The sequence below is a fragment of the Balaenoptera ricei genome, chromosome 5, assembly GCF_028023285.1.
Source record: "Balaenoptera ricei isolate mBalRic1 chromosome 5, mBalRic1.hap2, whole genome shotgun sequence".
Taxonomy (NCBI): Eukaryota; Metazoa; Chordata; class Mammalia; order Artiodactyla; family Balaenopteridae; genus Balaenoptera; species Balaenoptera ricei.
The window spans coordinates 68355164-68372606 of NC_082643.1; the positions used below are offsets into that span (position 1 = coordinate 68355164).

Sequence of the window (17443 nt, forward strand, 5' to 3'; positions counted from 1 at the left end):
ATTTTTTGATTTCTTCTTTGATTTCTTCAGTGATCTCTTGGTTATTAAGTAGTGTATTGTTTAGCCTCCATGTGTTTGTATTTTTTACAGATTTTTTCCTGTAATTGGTATCTAGTCTCATAGCGTTATGGTCAGAAAAGATACTTGATATGATTTCAATTTTCTTAAATTTTCCAAGGCTTGATTTGTGACCCAAGATATGATCTATCCTGGAGAATGTTCCATGAGCACTTGAGAAGAATGTGTATCCTGTTGTTTTTGGATGGAATGTCCTATAAATATCAATTAAGTCCATCTTGTTTAATGTGTCATTTAAAGCTTGTGTTTCCTTATTTATTTTCATTTTGGATGATCTGTCCATTGGTGAAAGTGGGGTGTTAAAGTCCCCTACTATGATTGTGTTACTGTCGATTTCCCCTTTTATGGCTGTTAGTATTTGCCTTATGTATTGAGGTGCTCCTATGTTGGGTGCATAAATATTTACAATTGTTATATCTTCTTCTTGGCTTGATCCCTTGATCATTATGTAGTGTCCTTCTTTGTCTCTTGTAATAGTCTTTGTTTTAAAGTCTATTTTATCTGATATGAGAATTGCTACTCCAGCTTTCTTTTGATTTCCATTTGCATGGAATATCTTTTTCCATCCCTTCACTTTCAGTTTGTATGTGTCCCTAGGTCTGAAGTGGGTCTCTTGTGGACAGCATATATATGGGTTTTGTTTTCGTATCCATTCAGCCAGTCTATGTCTCTTGGTTGGAGCATTTAATGCATTTACATTTAAGGTAATTATCGATATGTAAGTTCCTATTACCATTTTCTTAATTGTTTTGGGTTTGTTATTGTAGGTCTTTTCCTTCTCTTGTCTTTCTTGCCTAGAGAAGTTCCTTTAGCATTTGTTGTAAAGCTGGTTTGGTGGTGCTGAATTCTCTTCGCTTTTGCTTGTCTGTAAAGGTTTTAATTTCTCTGTCAAATCTGAATGAGATCCTTGCTGGGTAGAGTAATCTTGGTTGTAGGTTTTTCTCCATCAGCACTTTATATATGTCCTGCCACTCCCTTCTGGCTTGCAGAGTTTCTGCTGAAAGATCAGCTGTTAACCTTATGGGGATTCCCTTGTGTGTTATTTGTTGTTTTTCCCTTGTATGTTATTTGCTGTTTTTCCCTTGTTGCTTGTAATATTTTCGTGGAGCTGGGAGGTGTCTTGTGGACCAATGTCCTGAACTTGGCTCTCCCACCTCAGAGGCACAGGTCTGATGCCTGGCTGGAGCACCAAGGGCCTGTCATCCACACGGCTCAGAATAAAAGGGAGAAAAAAAAGAAGGAAAGGAAGAAGAAGATAAAATAAAATAAAATAAAGTTATTAAAATAAAAAATAATTATTAAAAAAAATTTTTTAAGTAATTATAAAAAAGAAAGAAAGAAGAGAGCAACCAAACCAAAAAACAAATACACCCATGATAACAAGTGCTAAAAACTAGACTAAAACAAACAAACAAACAAAAAAAACGGACAGACAGAACCTTAGGACAAATGGTAAAAGCAAAGCTATACAAAGTCACACACAGAAGCATACACATACACTCACAAAAAGAGAAAAAGGGAAAAATATATATATATCGTTGCTCCCAAAGTCCACCTCCTCAATTTGGGATGATTTGTTGTCTATTCAGGTATTCAATAGATGCAGGCACATCAAGTTGTTTGTGGAGCTTTAATCCGCTGCTTCTGAGGCTGCTGGGAGAGATTTCCCCTTCTCTTCTTTGTTCGCACAGTTCCCGGGTTTCAGCTTTGGATTTGGACCCGCCTCTGCGTGTACGTCGCCTGAGGGCGTCTGTTCTTCGCTCACACAGGACGGGGTTAAAGGAGCAGCTGCTTCGGGGGCTCTGGCTCACTCAGGCCAGGGGGAGGGAGGGGTACGGATGTGGGGTGAACCTGCGGTGGCAGAGGCCGGCGTGACGTTGCACCAGCCCGAGGCGCGCCATGCGTTCTCCCAGGGAAGTTGTCCCTGGATCCCGGGACCCTGGCAGTGGCGGGCTGCACAGGCTCCCGGGAGGGGCGGTGTGGATAGTGACCTGTGCTCGCACACAGGCTTCTTGGTGGCGGCAGCAGCAGCCTCAGCATCTCACGCCTGTCTCTGGGGTCCGCGCTGATAACCGCGGCTCGCGCCCGTCTCTGGAGCTCGTTTAGGCGGCGCTCTGAATCCCCTCTCCTCGCGCACCGCGAAACAAAGAGGCAAGAAAAAGTCTCTCGCCTGTTTGGCAGCTCCAGACCTTTTCCTAGACTCCCTCCCGGCTAGCCGTGGTGCGCTAACCCCTTCAGGCTGTGTTCACGCCGCCAACCCCAGTCCTCTCCCTGCGATGCGACCGAAGCCCGAGCCTCAGCTCCCCGCCCCCGCCCGCCCCGGCGGGGGAGCAGACAAGCCTCTCGGGCTGGTGAGCGCTGCTCGGCGCCGAGCCTCTGTGCGGGAATCTCTCTGCTGTGCCCTCCGCACCCCTGTGGCTGCGCTCTCCTCCGTGGCTCCGAAGCTCCCCCCCTCCGCCACCCGCAGTCTCCGCCCGCGAAGGGGCTTCCTAGTGTGTGGCAATCTTTCCTCCTTCACCGCTCCCTCCCCCTGGTGCAGGTCCCGTCCCTATTCTTTTGTCTCTGTTTTTCCTTTTGCCCTATCCAGGTACGTGGGGAGTTTCTTGCCTTTTGGGAAGTCTGAGGTCTTCTGCCAGCGTTCAGTAGGTGTTCTGTAAGAGTTGTTCCACATGTAGATGGATTTCTGATGTATTTGTGGGGAGGAAGATGATCTCCATGTCTTACTCCTCTGCCATCTTGAAGCTCCTCCCTCTATTTTATTTTATTTATTTTTGGCTGCGTTGGGCTTTTGTTGCTGTGCACGGGCTTTCTCCAGTTGCAGTGAGCGGGGGCTACTCTTCATTGTGGTGCACGGGCCTCTCATTGTGGTGGCTTCTCTTGTTGTGGAGCACAGGCTCTAGGCACGCAGGCTTCAGGAGTTGTGGCATACAGGCTCAGTAGCTGTGCTCACGGGCTCTAGAGCGCAGGCTCAGTAGTTGTGGTGCATGGGCTTAGTTGCTCTGCGGCATGTGGGATCTTCCCGGACCAGGGCTCGAATCCGTGTCCCCTGCGTTGGCAGGCGGATTCTTAACCACTGCGCCACCAGGGAAGTCCATGAAGTCATTTTAATAGCAAAGGATTGGAAACTATAAATCTATCTATAGGAATGAGATTGCATAAATTATGGTATATTTACACAATGGGATACTATGCAGCTGATAAAAAATGAGGAAGGTTTACCTATATATACTTGTGACAGAGATCTCTAAAATATAGCACTTAAAGAGAAAAAACACTGTGGACTCTGGTGATAATGATGTGTCAATGTAGGTTCCTCAGTCTTAACAAAGGTACCACTCTGTGGGGGATGGTGATAATGGGAGAGGTGGTGCATGTACGGGGGCGTATGAGGGAAATCTCTGTACCTTTGCTCGATTTTGCTATGAACTTAAAACTGCTCTAAAAAAATTTAAGTCTATTAAAAAGAAAGAACAAAGCACATTACAAAGCATTACATAAAGTACAATCCCGTTTAGGTAAAATATAAAGCAAAGTAGAGATGTGTATATATGTATATAAGCAGATGAACAAAAAGGGGGCTGAAAGGATAAAAGAACACACAAAAAAGATGCAGTTCTTCCTCTGGGAAATGGGACAGGGACAGGGAAGAAGATATGGTGAAAAAAGACTTTAACCTTTTATTTTACGCACTTGAACAATGTTTGAACCGGGTCCAGAGGAAATGCAGTCTTGTATTCCTTGTGCAGAGGAAAATGCACAAAATGCTACTATAACAAACAATAGACAGGATTAAAGATGAGCTAGGTGCCAGTCACCTTTAAGTCAAATGCTGGTTCTGAGAACTAACGACCTCAAATAATGTTTGAAACTAGAATTTTCTATGGGTTTCATTAAAACCATAATACAGAGTCCTACTAGAATGTCACTAAAGTAAATTAAACAGGATTGGTTTAATTTATGGTTAAACTAAAGACAAAAACGCTAAAACCTTAGCATAATTTAAAATTATATATATATATATCTCATTTATTGAAATATAAAGATCTTCATTTACACGTTTTAAAACAAAAACATGAATGGGGCAATTTGTAATACAATTGTATCGGTAGACTCTTCCTATCGAGTTAGTTCTCCAACATTCACCACACCACTGTTTTGGGAACATTTACGTATTTTTCTCTTTATTATTTCTAAAATATAAATTTTGGACATTCAAAAGTGCAACAGTTAATGTGCCTGTGGGGAATATCACAGTTAAAAAAATATAAACAAAGGCAGTGATACAGCTTGTCATAAATGTTTTGGCAGTATTCTCCAAGTCTATATAGAAATACATATATACATATTGATGTATAACATCATTTTATCTCACGTCCCTCTTCACAAAAATAGGACCATTTTGTACAGATTGGCAGACCACATTTTAAGGACATCATCAATCATTTAAAAAGTCACAAATTGTGTTTCTCAGGCCAACTTTGATTGTCTTCATAAAAATAGAAAGCAGGAAGAATTGACAAATTTTCATCTGGGGTCTTTGCAGGAGGCCAGAAAGGAAACAAATCTGTCATACACTGAAAACACTATTTAAGAGAGAAAAAAAAAAAAAAAAAAAATGCAGCCACATACAAACTCAGGTGACAGCATTCGTCAGGACTAGATCCTGCTGGTCTGAGAATTTTCATCCAGCCTCATGATGTCATGCAAGACTCAAAGGACATCAAAATGCAAAGCACCAACAAAAGGAGGCTGTACGAGGGACAGGGAGCGATAAACAGAGTGCTTGAGCTGTGATTCTAGAAACACAAATGTATTTCAAGTCTAATTGGCTCTACAGAACCTAGTCAGGTTTTCTTTTTTAATTGGCCAATCTGGCTCAGTCTTCACACTTACCATGAAAAAGGTGGGGCTTGCATTGAGATTACACCAGTAGGTAGTCAAGTACCTTCTTATTGCTTCTACATCTTCCAAAGCATCACCTGCCACGAGTACGCACAGTGATTGCAGTAATCACAGCCCATGTTTCATTCATATGGTGTCAGCAATTAAGTGGTATCGCACAGAATGCCAATGAACCCACAGCAACCGGTTTCACAATCTGGATGGATGTGACAATCTGTCCTCCCATCTAACCCCAAAATATCAGTAAAACTTAAAAATTTTTTTCACCAAAATAGTGACCTGGTCATACAGAGACTTGGTACACTGAATTGCATCATTTTTGTACATGCCTTTTGGCGGGAAACCGTTGGGGAGGGAGTTCAGTTCCCCATGCAGTGAGAAGATCTACCAAACCAAGATTTGGCTTGCTCAGTCTCAGCTAAGACTGTAAAATTAAATTAAGGGTAGCAATTGCCAGATATAAGGCATTAAATGTCACTGACCCAAAGCCAAAGATTTAAATAGCAGGCTTCCTACGTGGTTGATTTCTATTTCAAATTATTTTTTTCCCATGGCAACTTCCTGCCATCTACACCGGTGTTCCCCAAATCTGGCTGATCAGAACAGCCAGGATGTTTATAAAAATACAGGTCTCTGCTCCCCCAGACCTAATTAATTCAGAATCTCTCGGATGGGGACATAGAATCTCATGATTCTGGTTGCCAGTTACATATGGGGACCAAGGATCCAGGCTAAGGCACACACAGCCTTCACTAAACAATGCCTTTATTGTCTCAGAGTTCCAAACTATTTCTCCTGGGGGTAAGAAATGAAGGAATGGGGCTCCTGTTCAGGGCATCCTTCTGACTTTTTCAGGGTTCGCAGAATTAAAAATATATATGTGTTGAGATCCACCAGAATTATCACCAGGCATGAAAAAAATCTCTGCAAATCCAGTCTTTTTGCTGACGATTACTTTTTCCACTGGGTAATAATATGAGAAGTCATGTTAGGCAGAGACTCATGCCTTAATATTGAGAACATTTAGGATTTAGGGGTTTTGTTTATTTATTCCAAATCGCATTACTTCAAAGGGCAGTTAATTGCTTTTAGTACGATGGATTAGGGAACTATTCAGTACATAGTTAAAAACTCTGACTTGCTGGAAGACACTACTCTTACTTTGTTCTCTATGTCCAACTAAATTTAATCCACTAAAGCTATAACCATATTTTATACAGAAACATGTTATTTAATATAAATGTCAAAACTGTCAAACTTGTCACCTACTTAGTAAGGATTTTTTTTAAATTGTGCTTTTTCTGTAGGGAAAACGTGTTACATATTACACATTTAGCGTTACTGATAACAGTAGCATTATTATAAACGTAGATTACAATATGAAAATGAGTTGTTGGGCTTATAAATGACCCAAATCTAATAAACAAAGTTGGTTAATTATTATCTTTTATCTCCTCAACACTAAAAAAAAAAAAAAAAGTAAAATGCTATAGTACCAGTACCTTTTAAGGTTCAAAAGTGGTTTTGCATGTACTTCATAAGAAAGTTCAACAGCAGCTGATACCAGGTTTCAAGCATGAAGTACATGGGTGGACTGAGTGGTCTCTCCAGAAGTCCAGGGAAGATAGTTAATACAAATCAAAACACATCCTTGGTTAGAGTTATTTACATAATTACAATGCTGGAGTTTCGTTGCAGTAAAAGTTGTGTACGTTGGAATCTCACCAATGCCCCTGAATCGCAAAGCTTGTTTTCTGTGGCCCGTTATTTCCTTGTCCATCTACCTCCAAACTTCACATGCCAATGAGATGCTACTGAAGCATTGCCAGAGGCCACAACAAAAAAGTTCATTTCAGAATATCCCATTCATTCGTATTTAGAAGGCTCCCTGAGGCCCTTGGCTGGGAACTTCTCTCTACGCATCATCCAAGTTCTCCCCTCAAACTTTGCATTGCAGTAAAGTGGTTTTCTTAAAAGGATCCAAGTTGGTTCCAGGAGTGGAAGGTCCCCCCTGAATCTGCCAGTTACAGGAAGCTGTCTTCCACCAGGTCCGAGGAGTCTATGCCAATGTCGTCCATCATGTCGATGTCCTCGATGGTCTCATCCTCTCTCTTGATGAAGGTAGAACTGCTGGAACCCGTCTCAATGGCACTCTCTTCAGAGGTCTGCGAGCTGCAGAAGGGAAAGAAGAGGAAAGATCACAGTCAGACCAACTAGACCATGGGGGCATTTCCAAGGTGGCCCCCCAAAGGCAAAGGAGCTCTTCCTGCAACATCCTTTGGCATTCAAACCCAGGCTACCCAGCCGGGCAAAATTTTGCCAAGCCAGACGCAGCCCCCATCACACTGCAGTGGGCCACATGGAAAACCCAGATCCACAGGTCATCTCCACACTTCAGCTTCCCTTCTCTTCTGCCAGATCTTCCACCAAAGTTGCTAACAAGCTGTGACAATTTCTATTTTCCCTACTCAACCCCAGTGGAAGAGAAAAGAAGCAATGCCCGATCAAAAGGCCCGGGGAAGAAAAAGCAGAGGGATGAAACTGGGGCAAAGTGCAGCCGGGTCAGTCACTTGCTAGCCCTGAAAGCTCCTGAACGTCCAAACTGTGATCTCAGGATTTCACCCCACGCCCCAGGAATGCCCTCCTTCCCCTCCTCTTACATCCAATCCCCCCTTGAGTCCTAAAGGCCCAGGTGAAGGCTCTTTACTTAACTAGAGTAGCGTCTGAGAAGGGAGTTCTAGAGTCAGAAAGCCTTAGATCTGGAATGGTCCACCACTTACCAGCTGTGGGACTTCACACAAGTCCCTTGACCTCCTGAACTTGTTCCCTTGCCTATAAAATGAGATGACAACAGTGCCTGACAATATTCCTGTTTGTTAGGGAGATTAAATACAGCAGCAAGGCAATAACCATACAGCACCGAGCAGAGTGCCTAGCACATAATAAGTGCTCGATAAATGTTATGATTATTGTTGCTGTTCTCCAAGCTCTGAATTTGAATAGGGCCCGGATATTAGATGATATCAAGGAAGAGTTGTCAATTTTCTCATGTGTGGTCATGCTATTATGGTTATGTAGGAGAGTCTCCTTATTCTCAGGAGATGTGTGCTGGAATTTCAAATGATTTTGTTTCAAGTGACTTTAGCAAGAAAAAAAAGTATGTTGTGTGATACACACAACACCTACCATATATATGTATTTTATATATATAATATATAGGTAAAGCAAATGTGATACAGTGTTAACAACAGCTAAATCTAAGTGGTAGATGTATTCTTACAATTTTTCTGGACACTTAAAATTTTTCACAAAAATTTTTAGGAAATATTCTCTAGAGTCTCCAGACTGTCACTATTGCCTGTCTTCCCTTCTCTGAACTCTTACTGTCTTACTGTTATCCTGCCCTGTGTTGCTAAATTTTTATGTACCTCTTTTAGCTCCAAGCAGATTATCACCTGCTGATAGGCAGGACCATGGCTTCACCTCCTCGTGGCGAGGCTGCAGCACCGTGCTACACACACGGCATAGAAAGTATACCATCAGCTGGGCGGCCACATGACGGAGTCTCACACATGCATACCAAAAAAGAGGCTCTCAGCCCTTTCCTGCCTCTCTCCCCTCCTTTCCATATCAGTTTCCAAGCAGAGAACCACGCCTGGCCAATAGAAGCCCACGGGAAGCAGTCTGCTACCCTCCACCGTGGGGCCCCTGTGGCCCAGAGAGCTCTTAGAACCTATGGGGCTACCGGACTGAGTTCCCCTTCATAACCCTTCAGATTGGGCCCTTCCTTAAGACTGAGCTTTTGCTCAGTTCCTAGTCTGTACCCCACCTCCCCTCCCCACTTATACCCTGGTCTTACAGCCTCCCTGTGAACCCTAGTCCACTTGGCTGGTCTTAATAACCATGTAGTCCTGGCAGCCTCTCTCCCCAGGAGGCCAAACCCAGTTCCTGGGACTTTGGCCAATGGCTGGACTGTGGGCACAGAAGAAGCTAGCTTCCACCAAGACTCAGCACCACATCATCCTTGCTGCTCATCAGGCTTCACGGACGGTGGTTCCTAATGCTGATGACTGGGCTTATTTCTGGTTCCCAAGCCACAGTGCTCATCCTGTAGCCCAGGACCCGACTCCTGATGGGCTCTGACCTAGCACCCCCAGGTCCTCTACAGCAAGGCCCTTTCTTCCTCAGGCCCACTCGCCTCCCAAGGCCAAGCATCCTGAGCCTGAGGAGGGTGTTCCACAAGACCACCATGCTCACTCCTGCCTGCCTACACCCAGAGCATCCCAGATCTGGGATCCCCCATCTTTTATGGGCTGAATTGTATCCCACCAAATTCATATGTTGAAGCCCCAACCCCCAATGTGACAAATGTGGAGACAGGGCCTTTAAGGAGGTAATTAAGGTTAAATGAAGTCATAAGGATGGGGCCCTAGCCCAGTAGGATTGGTGTCCTTATAAGAAGAGACACCAGAGATGCACACACAGAAAAAGCCCATGTGAGGACACAGCAAGAAGGTGGCCATGTGCAAGCCAAGGAGAGAGGCCTCGGGAGAAACCAAACCTGCCAACACCTTGATCTTGAACTTCCAGCTTCCAGAACTGTGAGAAATTCCTGTTGTTCAAGCCCCTTAGTCTGTGGTACTGTGTTATGGCAGCACAAGCTAAGACATTCACCATCTCAGCCCACCTGTCAGGGCCACAGTCTCACTGACCTAGTGTAGTCATTTGGGACATACTTTGTGTGATTCAGAGAAGACCAAATGTTATCACCCTTACAGAAGTTCCAGTTTTCTAATACAACAACTACCTACCAACTAGAATTGCTCTCTCTGTGGAATACGTGTCAAATTCTGAAGTCCAGCCTTGTGTACCCCTAGAACAGTTCTTGGCACCTTTCTTATGTTATTTATCTGAAGTGATTTTCTAACTTTATTTAGAAGCAGAACCCTTTTTTACAGTTGAAATATTCAGGGCCCTCAAACACAAAGTAACCAAATGGATGACAGATCTGGGGTATAGCGCTCCAAGATCCACTGTTCAACCTTTTTCGCACCCCCAAGAAGTTCTACAAAAACTACCCAAAACTTGGAGAAACACTGTTTGCTAAAGGAACATAAACACATTTAAAAATTGTTCTGAGCAGAGGATAAACAGAAAGGTAAGTCAGACAGCCCACTTTTCCCCATCTCCAAATCTCATCACAAAAACAAACAAACAAAAACTATACTTTTAAAATTACCTGGTGCATACACATAAACAAGGGCTGTCTATATCTTATAACTAAATTGGCTGAGAGAGGTCACAGTTATAAGCCTCCAAAATAATAATGTCATGTGCTTCTGCCTAAATATTTATATGTATTCAACTGAATGAGAAAGAGACAGCAATATCCTGAATGAAGAGAAAGAGAGAGAAACTCATAAGCAACTTGGACCTTGAACCAGGGGCCACTATCACCACCTACCTTCTCCTGCCTCTGTCCAAGGGTTATGCAAAGAGAGCAAGGAAGTGGGGCATGGCCCCTCCACTTGGACCATACAAACCAATGGTTCTAGTGCTGGCTGTGCATTAGCATCACGTTGGTAATAAATTAATGGGTCTAGGTATGACCACCAGTGGCTGCTATTGTCACAAAAAGAGACAACGGTACAGCATGTACCTCCTGTACACAGCATCATCTTTGAAGCACACTTACCAAAAATCTACTGAGTCAGATCAAGCCTCTAGACTAACTACCAATTTCCAACAAATATAGGAGACAGAAGCATATGATAAAACTCACAACAGTAATGCAAGCAGCAAAATTCCGAATGTGGGAACTCTACAGGCAAATGCTCTGGTTTTTACACAAACAATATGCAAGGGGGCTAAAAGAGGCAGAACGAACTTATAGACCTCTATCAACCAAAGTCAATGTGTGACTCTTATTTGGATCTTGAACAGAACAAACTAAATGTAAAATAATATTTATGAGAGAATCAAGGAAATTTGAACACTGACTGGATATCTGATGCTTTTAACTATTTATTGTCAATTTGGGGGGTGAAATAATGGTACCATAGTTATTTTTAATAACTATAGTTATTTTTTAAAATAGAGCCCTTATCTTTTTGAGATGTATGCTGAAATATTATGGATGAAATGATATGATGTCTAGGATCTGCTTCAAAATAATCCAGAGGGAAGTGGTAGAGGAGGAGTAGATATGGCTATGCAAGCAGACAGGTCATGGGTTCATCAACACTGAAGTTGAGTGGTGGGTACCTGACAGTTCACTATACTGTTTGAATTATGCATGTTAGAAACCTTCCATAATACAAAGTTAGAAAGAAAGAAAGAACAAATCAGCTGGAGAGTGCTTGAGTCTCACTCCCAGAGATTATCATTTGTTGGTCTGGGTGAGGCTTGTATAGCAGTAGTGACCAAATCTCCCCAGGTGGTTCCAACTTGCAGCTAGGGTTAAGAACCGCTGATGGGGACTTCCCTGGTGGTGCAGTGGTTAAGAATCCACCTGCCAATGCTGGGAACATGGGTTTGAGCCCTGGGCGGGGAAGATCCCACATGCCGCGGAGCAACTAAGCCCATGCGCCACAACTACTGAAGCCCGCATGCCTAGAGCCCGTGCTCCACAACAAGAGAAGCCACCGCAATGAGAAGCCCATGCACCACAATGAAGAGTAGCCCCTGCTCTCCACGATTAGAGAAATCCCAGGCGCAGCAACAAAGACCCAATGTAGCATGAATGAATGAATGAATGAATGAATGAAACTGCTGATGTAGAGTCAAATAGCCCAGTACAGCCAGCCTCTCAACTTTCTCCTCGGTTTGAATTAAGAAACTAAATAAGAAAACAGCAAGAAGGATTTCTCTGGTAGTCCAGTGGTTAAGACTCCAAGCTTCCACTGCAGGGGATGTGGGTTAGATCCCTGGTCGGGGAACTAAGATCCCACAAGATCCCACCCACATGCTGCGGGGCCAAAAAAGAAAAGAAAACAGAAAAAAACCAGCAAGAGAGGCTTATATTATTTCAGTAACCATAGTTGCTGTATCAGTTTGATCAAATTACTTGAGGACTTAGGTCAAAGGTTCTCCATCAGGGACACATGTCCCTTCCTGCCCTAGACCTCCACCAGCTCCAGGGAGCAAATATAGGCAGTACACTCTTTGACATTGGTCTCACCAATATTTTTTTGGATCTGTCTCCTCAGCCAAGAGCAACAACAACAAAAATAAACAAATGGGACCTGATCAAACCTTTTGCACAGCAAAGGAAACCAATAACAAAATGAAAAGGGAACCTACTGAATGAGAGAAGATATTTGCAAACAATATGTCTGATAAGGGATTAATAACCAAAATACATAAAGAACTCATACAACTCAATATCAAAAAACCCCAAACAATCCAATTAAAAATTGGGCAGAGGACCTGAACAGGCATTTTTCCAAAGAAGGCATACAGATGGTCAACAGGCACATGAAAAGACTCTCAACATCACTAATCATCAGGGAAATGCAAATCAAAACCACAATGAGATATCATCTCATGCCTGTCAGAATGGCTATCATCAAAAAGACAAGAAATAACAAGTGGTGGTGAGGATGTGGAAAAAAGAAAACCCTAGTACATTGTTAGTGGGAATGTAAATTGGTGCAACCACTATGGAAAACAATATGGAGGTTCCTCAAAAACTTAATAATAGAACTACCATACAATGCAGCAATTCCACTTCTCGGTATTTATCCAAAGAAGATGAAAACACTAATTCGGAAAGATACATGCACCCCAGTGTTCTTAACAGCATTATTTACAATAGCCATGATATGGAAGCAACCTAAGTGCCCATCAACCGATGAATGGATAAGGAACCTAAGTGCCCATCAACCGACGAATGGACAATGAAATACTCAGCCATAAAAAAGAACGAAATCTTGCCATTTGCGACAACGTGAATGGACCTGGAGGGTGTTATACTTAGTGAAATGAGTCAGAGACAAATACTGTATGTTTTCACGTATATGTGGAACCTAAAAAAACAAAACAAATTAACAAACAAAACAGAAACAGACTCACAAGATACAGAGAACAAACTAGTGGTTACCAGAGGGGAGAGGGGCAAAGTAGGTGAATGGGATTAAAAGGTACAAACTACCAGTTATAAAATAAATAAATCACAGGGATGTAATATACAGCACATATAGGGAAATAATCTATAATTTATCGTAACTTTATGTGGTGTATAATCTATAAAAATATCAAATCACTATGTTGTACACTTGACACTAATATAATATTGTAAGCCAACTATATTTGAGTAAACTAAAAAAAAAAAAAAAAAATTTAAAGAATCATCTGGGAAGCATTTTCAAAACTAAACAGACCCCTGGGGGTTCTGCCACTGGCTCCCCCAGGACAGATTCAGCACCAGGCGGGCCTCACAATGGGGCAATGTCTCCTCCCCTTCAGCTGCGCTGGGGGAGGGGAGGGGAGAGAGCTCGGCGGGAAGCTGAGGTCTCGTGTCTACCTGTGTCTGTTCCTTTTGCCCAGGTCTTCCTCCTCAGGAACAGGGTCGATGTCAGGCAGAGGGATGATGTAGCCACTGTCCGCGCTCAGCCTCTGCTCATCAAGGCCACCCTCCCAGTCCTTCAGCTTGTCCTCCTCGTTCTTGTAGGTGACGCCAACGTAGGCGTTGTCGGAGTCGACGCGCATACGTGCCACGGCGGGATGGTCACTCTTCAGGAAGTCCAGGTGGATCTTTTCATAACTCTGCAAATGTTCATTTCACATAGTTACTCAAGGGTTACTGATAGAACTGCAAAAAAGGACACAGATGCTCAGAACTTACTATTTTTTTAACTGTTGACAACTGAAGGAGAGTCAGGTGTTAACTGTTCCCCAGAGATGTGTAACATGAAGAGAGGGCCACCAGTGGCAGAGATCTCCTGCTGGTAGGTCTTGAGATACCAAGAACCCCTTCTCAGTCAGTAGCTACAACTGTGCCCCCATACGCACACACTCCCTTCTCTGGGACTAGCATGGACCCTTCTGGTCCCCATCACATAGTCTCTTCAGGGCTTGGATGGGTCCCAATAAGAGGTGAATAGGGCTTCCACTGGGAGCACCATACCAGAAGTCTTCCTGATCCCCAAACACTGGAGAAATTTAATTCAAAACTTAGGGTCCATTGATCTAAAAAAGACCCCATTTTCAACAATAGTTCCAGTCTGTTCCCATCAACACAATTTCACCAACCAGAGTGTCTCTGACTGCCCTACCGTTAATTTCCTTCCTTCCTTCTGCCTCACTTATGGCAGTTGTAATGGACAGTGAGATAATCGATAAACAAAAGTATTTAACTTCCAGTTCAGCTAACAACTGCTCTTCCTTGAGAAGAAGGAAGAGAAGCAGTAAGTATGGAAAACCTACATGGTGACTGAATCTAAGAAACTGAGTTTATTATACCAGTGTGTCTGGGTTTCCTTCTCAGCATCTCAGCAAAAATTTGTTTCATTCATTACCGTATCCTGCTTGGTTCCATGAAATTACATTTGTTCCTCTGAACAATGCTTCCTATTCCACAAAAAACCAGCTGGAGCCACAGATAACAGCTGAGGTTGTTCCTTCCAGTCAGCTGGTAAAAGCCAATTTCGCACGGATTTAAGTGCATTCAAATTAGCGATTTAATGGCTGTGGATGCTCTGAGACTTCTAAGTGCACAGTAGCTTCAGATACTCAAACATCTGGAGAATGAAGTGCTTACAGGTGTTGCACACTTAGGATGAAAGGGAGCCGTGCAGGAAGGGGAGGGTTTCTACTCATCATTGCTACCAAGGGCCCGGGGAGCACTCCCTGAAGCCCCGGCCACTGGATCACACAATCTTTTTCCTCCTTTGAAAATGCTCCTTTAAAACAGTGTTGAACAGTACTGCTCTCCTGTGTAATGACCAGCTGTTGTCTCCTCCCTTTGCCCATTCCTTTCCACTCACCCATCTTAAGAGGCTCAGACAAACCTTTTTATATTGTCCAGGTAGCAGATTCTCCACAATCTCACTCAGGTGGTAAAAGGAGGGTCTCTTCTCTGGCTCACTGTTCCAGCATTTCACCATGATCTCGTAGCTGGAGAAGCACAGGACTCACAGTGGGCACAGGGAGGAACGTCAGGGCACCCCCTACCCGCACAGACCCACTACTGGGCATGAACATAGGCCCACGGGATAGCGAGGGGGCTCACACTTCACTGGTGGCGTGGTCAGGCTTGGCCATCCGGTACCCACTCTTGATCTTATTGTAGAAAGTAGAATCCACCATCATGCCAGGGTAGGGTGTGCCACCTGAGGACCCAAGAAGAAAATGACCAGGACTGACGAGTGTGTGGTACACTGTTGAAACACTTGGCACCTTTAGAAAATGTTTGGGGATCCCCGCCTTGAAGTATCGGTTCTTCCAAAGAAATTAAGTGTTATCATCTGCTTGATTTCACAGCCTTGCCCAAATCTTAAATTTAACCAGGACTTCTAGGTTGATCAAGTCCAGACACCCTAGGCAAAAATTCTCCATGTCTAGAAAAAGCGCAAAAGTGTTTTTCAATGTTTCTGACTACTGGATCTATGAATACAAAGCAAAATAGAAAAGCCAGAGAAAATCTGAATCACTGAGGCCAAAAAAGTCATTTTCATCAGAAATGTTCAAATAATTAAGGCAGAAGTCTTGAAATGTCTAGCTAATTCTCTGTTTGTAACAGAATACGAGACTCAGTTAAGCCACCCACTTGGATGATCCACAGTGACATCTATGGAGGGATGAACTAGGATCGAAAAAGGAGAACAGGCAGGGAAAGCCCTTTACTGTCACATCAGGACAATAGTGGATTCATGAAACATTTCACATTTTTGTGGCCAAGGCCAGGTCAAGTTTAGTTTCCTTCCAAAACTACTCCAGGACTCCTCTGTTCTCTGGGTTTCCATTACAATTTTAAATCAGGACCACACAGCTTATCATTAAATGTGTAAGTTTTATCTCCCCAGGTGAACTGTCTGGAAGTCAGGGTCGTGAATCACCCCCTCGCAGGGCCCTCACCTGGTAGCTCGGGGCACCTGTGTTCTTCAGTAACCGGTGCCTGACTTACTGAATGACTAGAAGGTTTCTCTCCTCCAGAATGATGACCAGCAAGGGAGTCACCGTTCCCCTTCCCTCACTGCACTACTTTCACTGAGTGTCCATCACCACGAGGTGAGGGAGGGCAAATCCCCACTGGTGAACCCACTTAACCCAAAGTCCAAGGTGAAGAAGCAGCGGGTGAGTGGATGTCGTCAGGAGCATTTCCAGTAGGAGACAGTCCCTCTGATGTAGCTCAGAGGAGAAGCGGGGCAAAGGCCAGGGGTGAGGGCACAGTTCCCCAGGACCCCTTCTTGGTCTGCTCGGACACACACTAGCCATCGTAAGTGCACAACATGTGAATCGGCTGCAGTGCACTTGACCCACACTAGGTATCTTAACATTGTTCACATCCTGGAGCTTGGAAAACACAGCATCTCCCTTTCAGTGTTGTTCCAGAACAACCCAAACAAGCAGAGATGTCAGGCCCATACCGAGGGAAAAGATCTCCCAGAGCAGAATGCCGTAAGACCAGACGTCGCTCAGTGTGGTGTAGAGGTTGTCGAAGATGCTCTCAGGAGCCATCCACTTCACCGGGAGAAAGGTCTGCAGGGAAGCGGGAAGACGTTAAACCCAGCATATGCAGCTATGATCTACAGCAGCAGGAATAGAAAGGGGTTCTCTCTGGGCTAATAGCTTGCACTGGCAACCGTGCCCCACAGGAGTGTCTCTTTAGTTCACTTCTGTACTCTCGGCACTCAGAAGAGTGCCTGGCACCTAGTGGGTGCTCAATACGTATTTAATGAAAGACGGGTGGTCACTGCTGCCTCTTACACCCTTCCAAGGAAGAACATGCCAAGATATTTAATCCTGAATTTTTACCCCAAAAGCGTGAGCCCTGAATGGACCTGTCCCCTATTTTCAGGTCTTCCTAGGAACAAAATTAAGAACAGACCTGGTGACCTGAGAGCCAATTACATTTTTGAACTATAAGAAATAGTGGGGAGAAGGTTCAAGTGTAGGACAGAATGACTATCTTTAAGGAAACTGTGCCTCTAAGATGTATTAACTCAAATGGTTTTAACATTTTAGGGGTCATAGACACCATTTGAAAATTTGATAAAAGAGGTGCTCTCCTTGGAAATAAATGCACAACTTACGTATTAATAACTAACACTTACGGGCTGCTTTGTATGTGCCAGGCACTGTCCTAAGCATTTTACAGGAATCCAGTGATCTAATACTCCGCGGCAACTCAGGAGATAGGTACTAATGTCACTTCCCTGATACAGATATGGAAACCGAGGTACGGAATGGCCAAGGCCCCACACTAGTAGGTGCTGGAGATGGTGCTCACACCCAGGCAGTC

At 43.7% G+C, this 17443-nt stretch overlaps 1 protein-coding gene across 3 annotated transcripts in view; it reads right to left on the reverse strand.

Moving 5' to 3' along the window:
• Nucleotides 1-4073: 4073 nt before the first annotated feature.
• The window catches only part of PDGFRA (platelet derived growth factor receptor alpha), a 46694-nt gene continuing 33324 nt past the window's right edge, over nt 4074-17443 (reverse strand). For all 3 annotated transcript variants that reach the window (XM_059922982.1, XM_059922985.1, XM_059922984.1), the window contains 5 exons: nt 16569-16680; nt 15212-15311; nt 14991-15096; nt 13505-13746; nt 4074-7152 (listed from right to left, as the gene is read on the reverse strand). In XM_059922982.1, the coding sequence (XP_059778965.1) occupies nt 7005-7152; nt 13505-13746; nt 14991-15096; nt 15212-15311; nt 16569-16680 (708 nt within the window). In that variant the 3' untranslated portion in view covers nt 4074-7004. The remainder of the gene's footprint in view (nt 7153-13504; nt 13747-14990; nt 15097-15211; nt 15312-16568; nt 16681-17443) is intronic.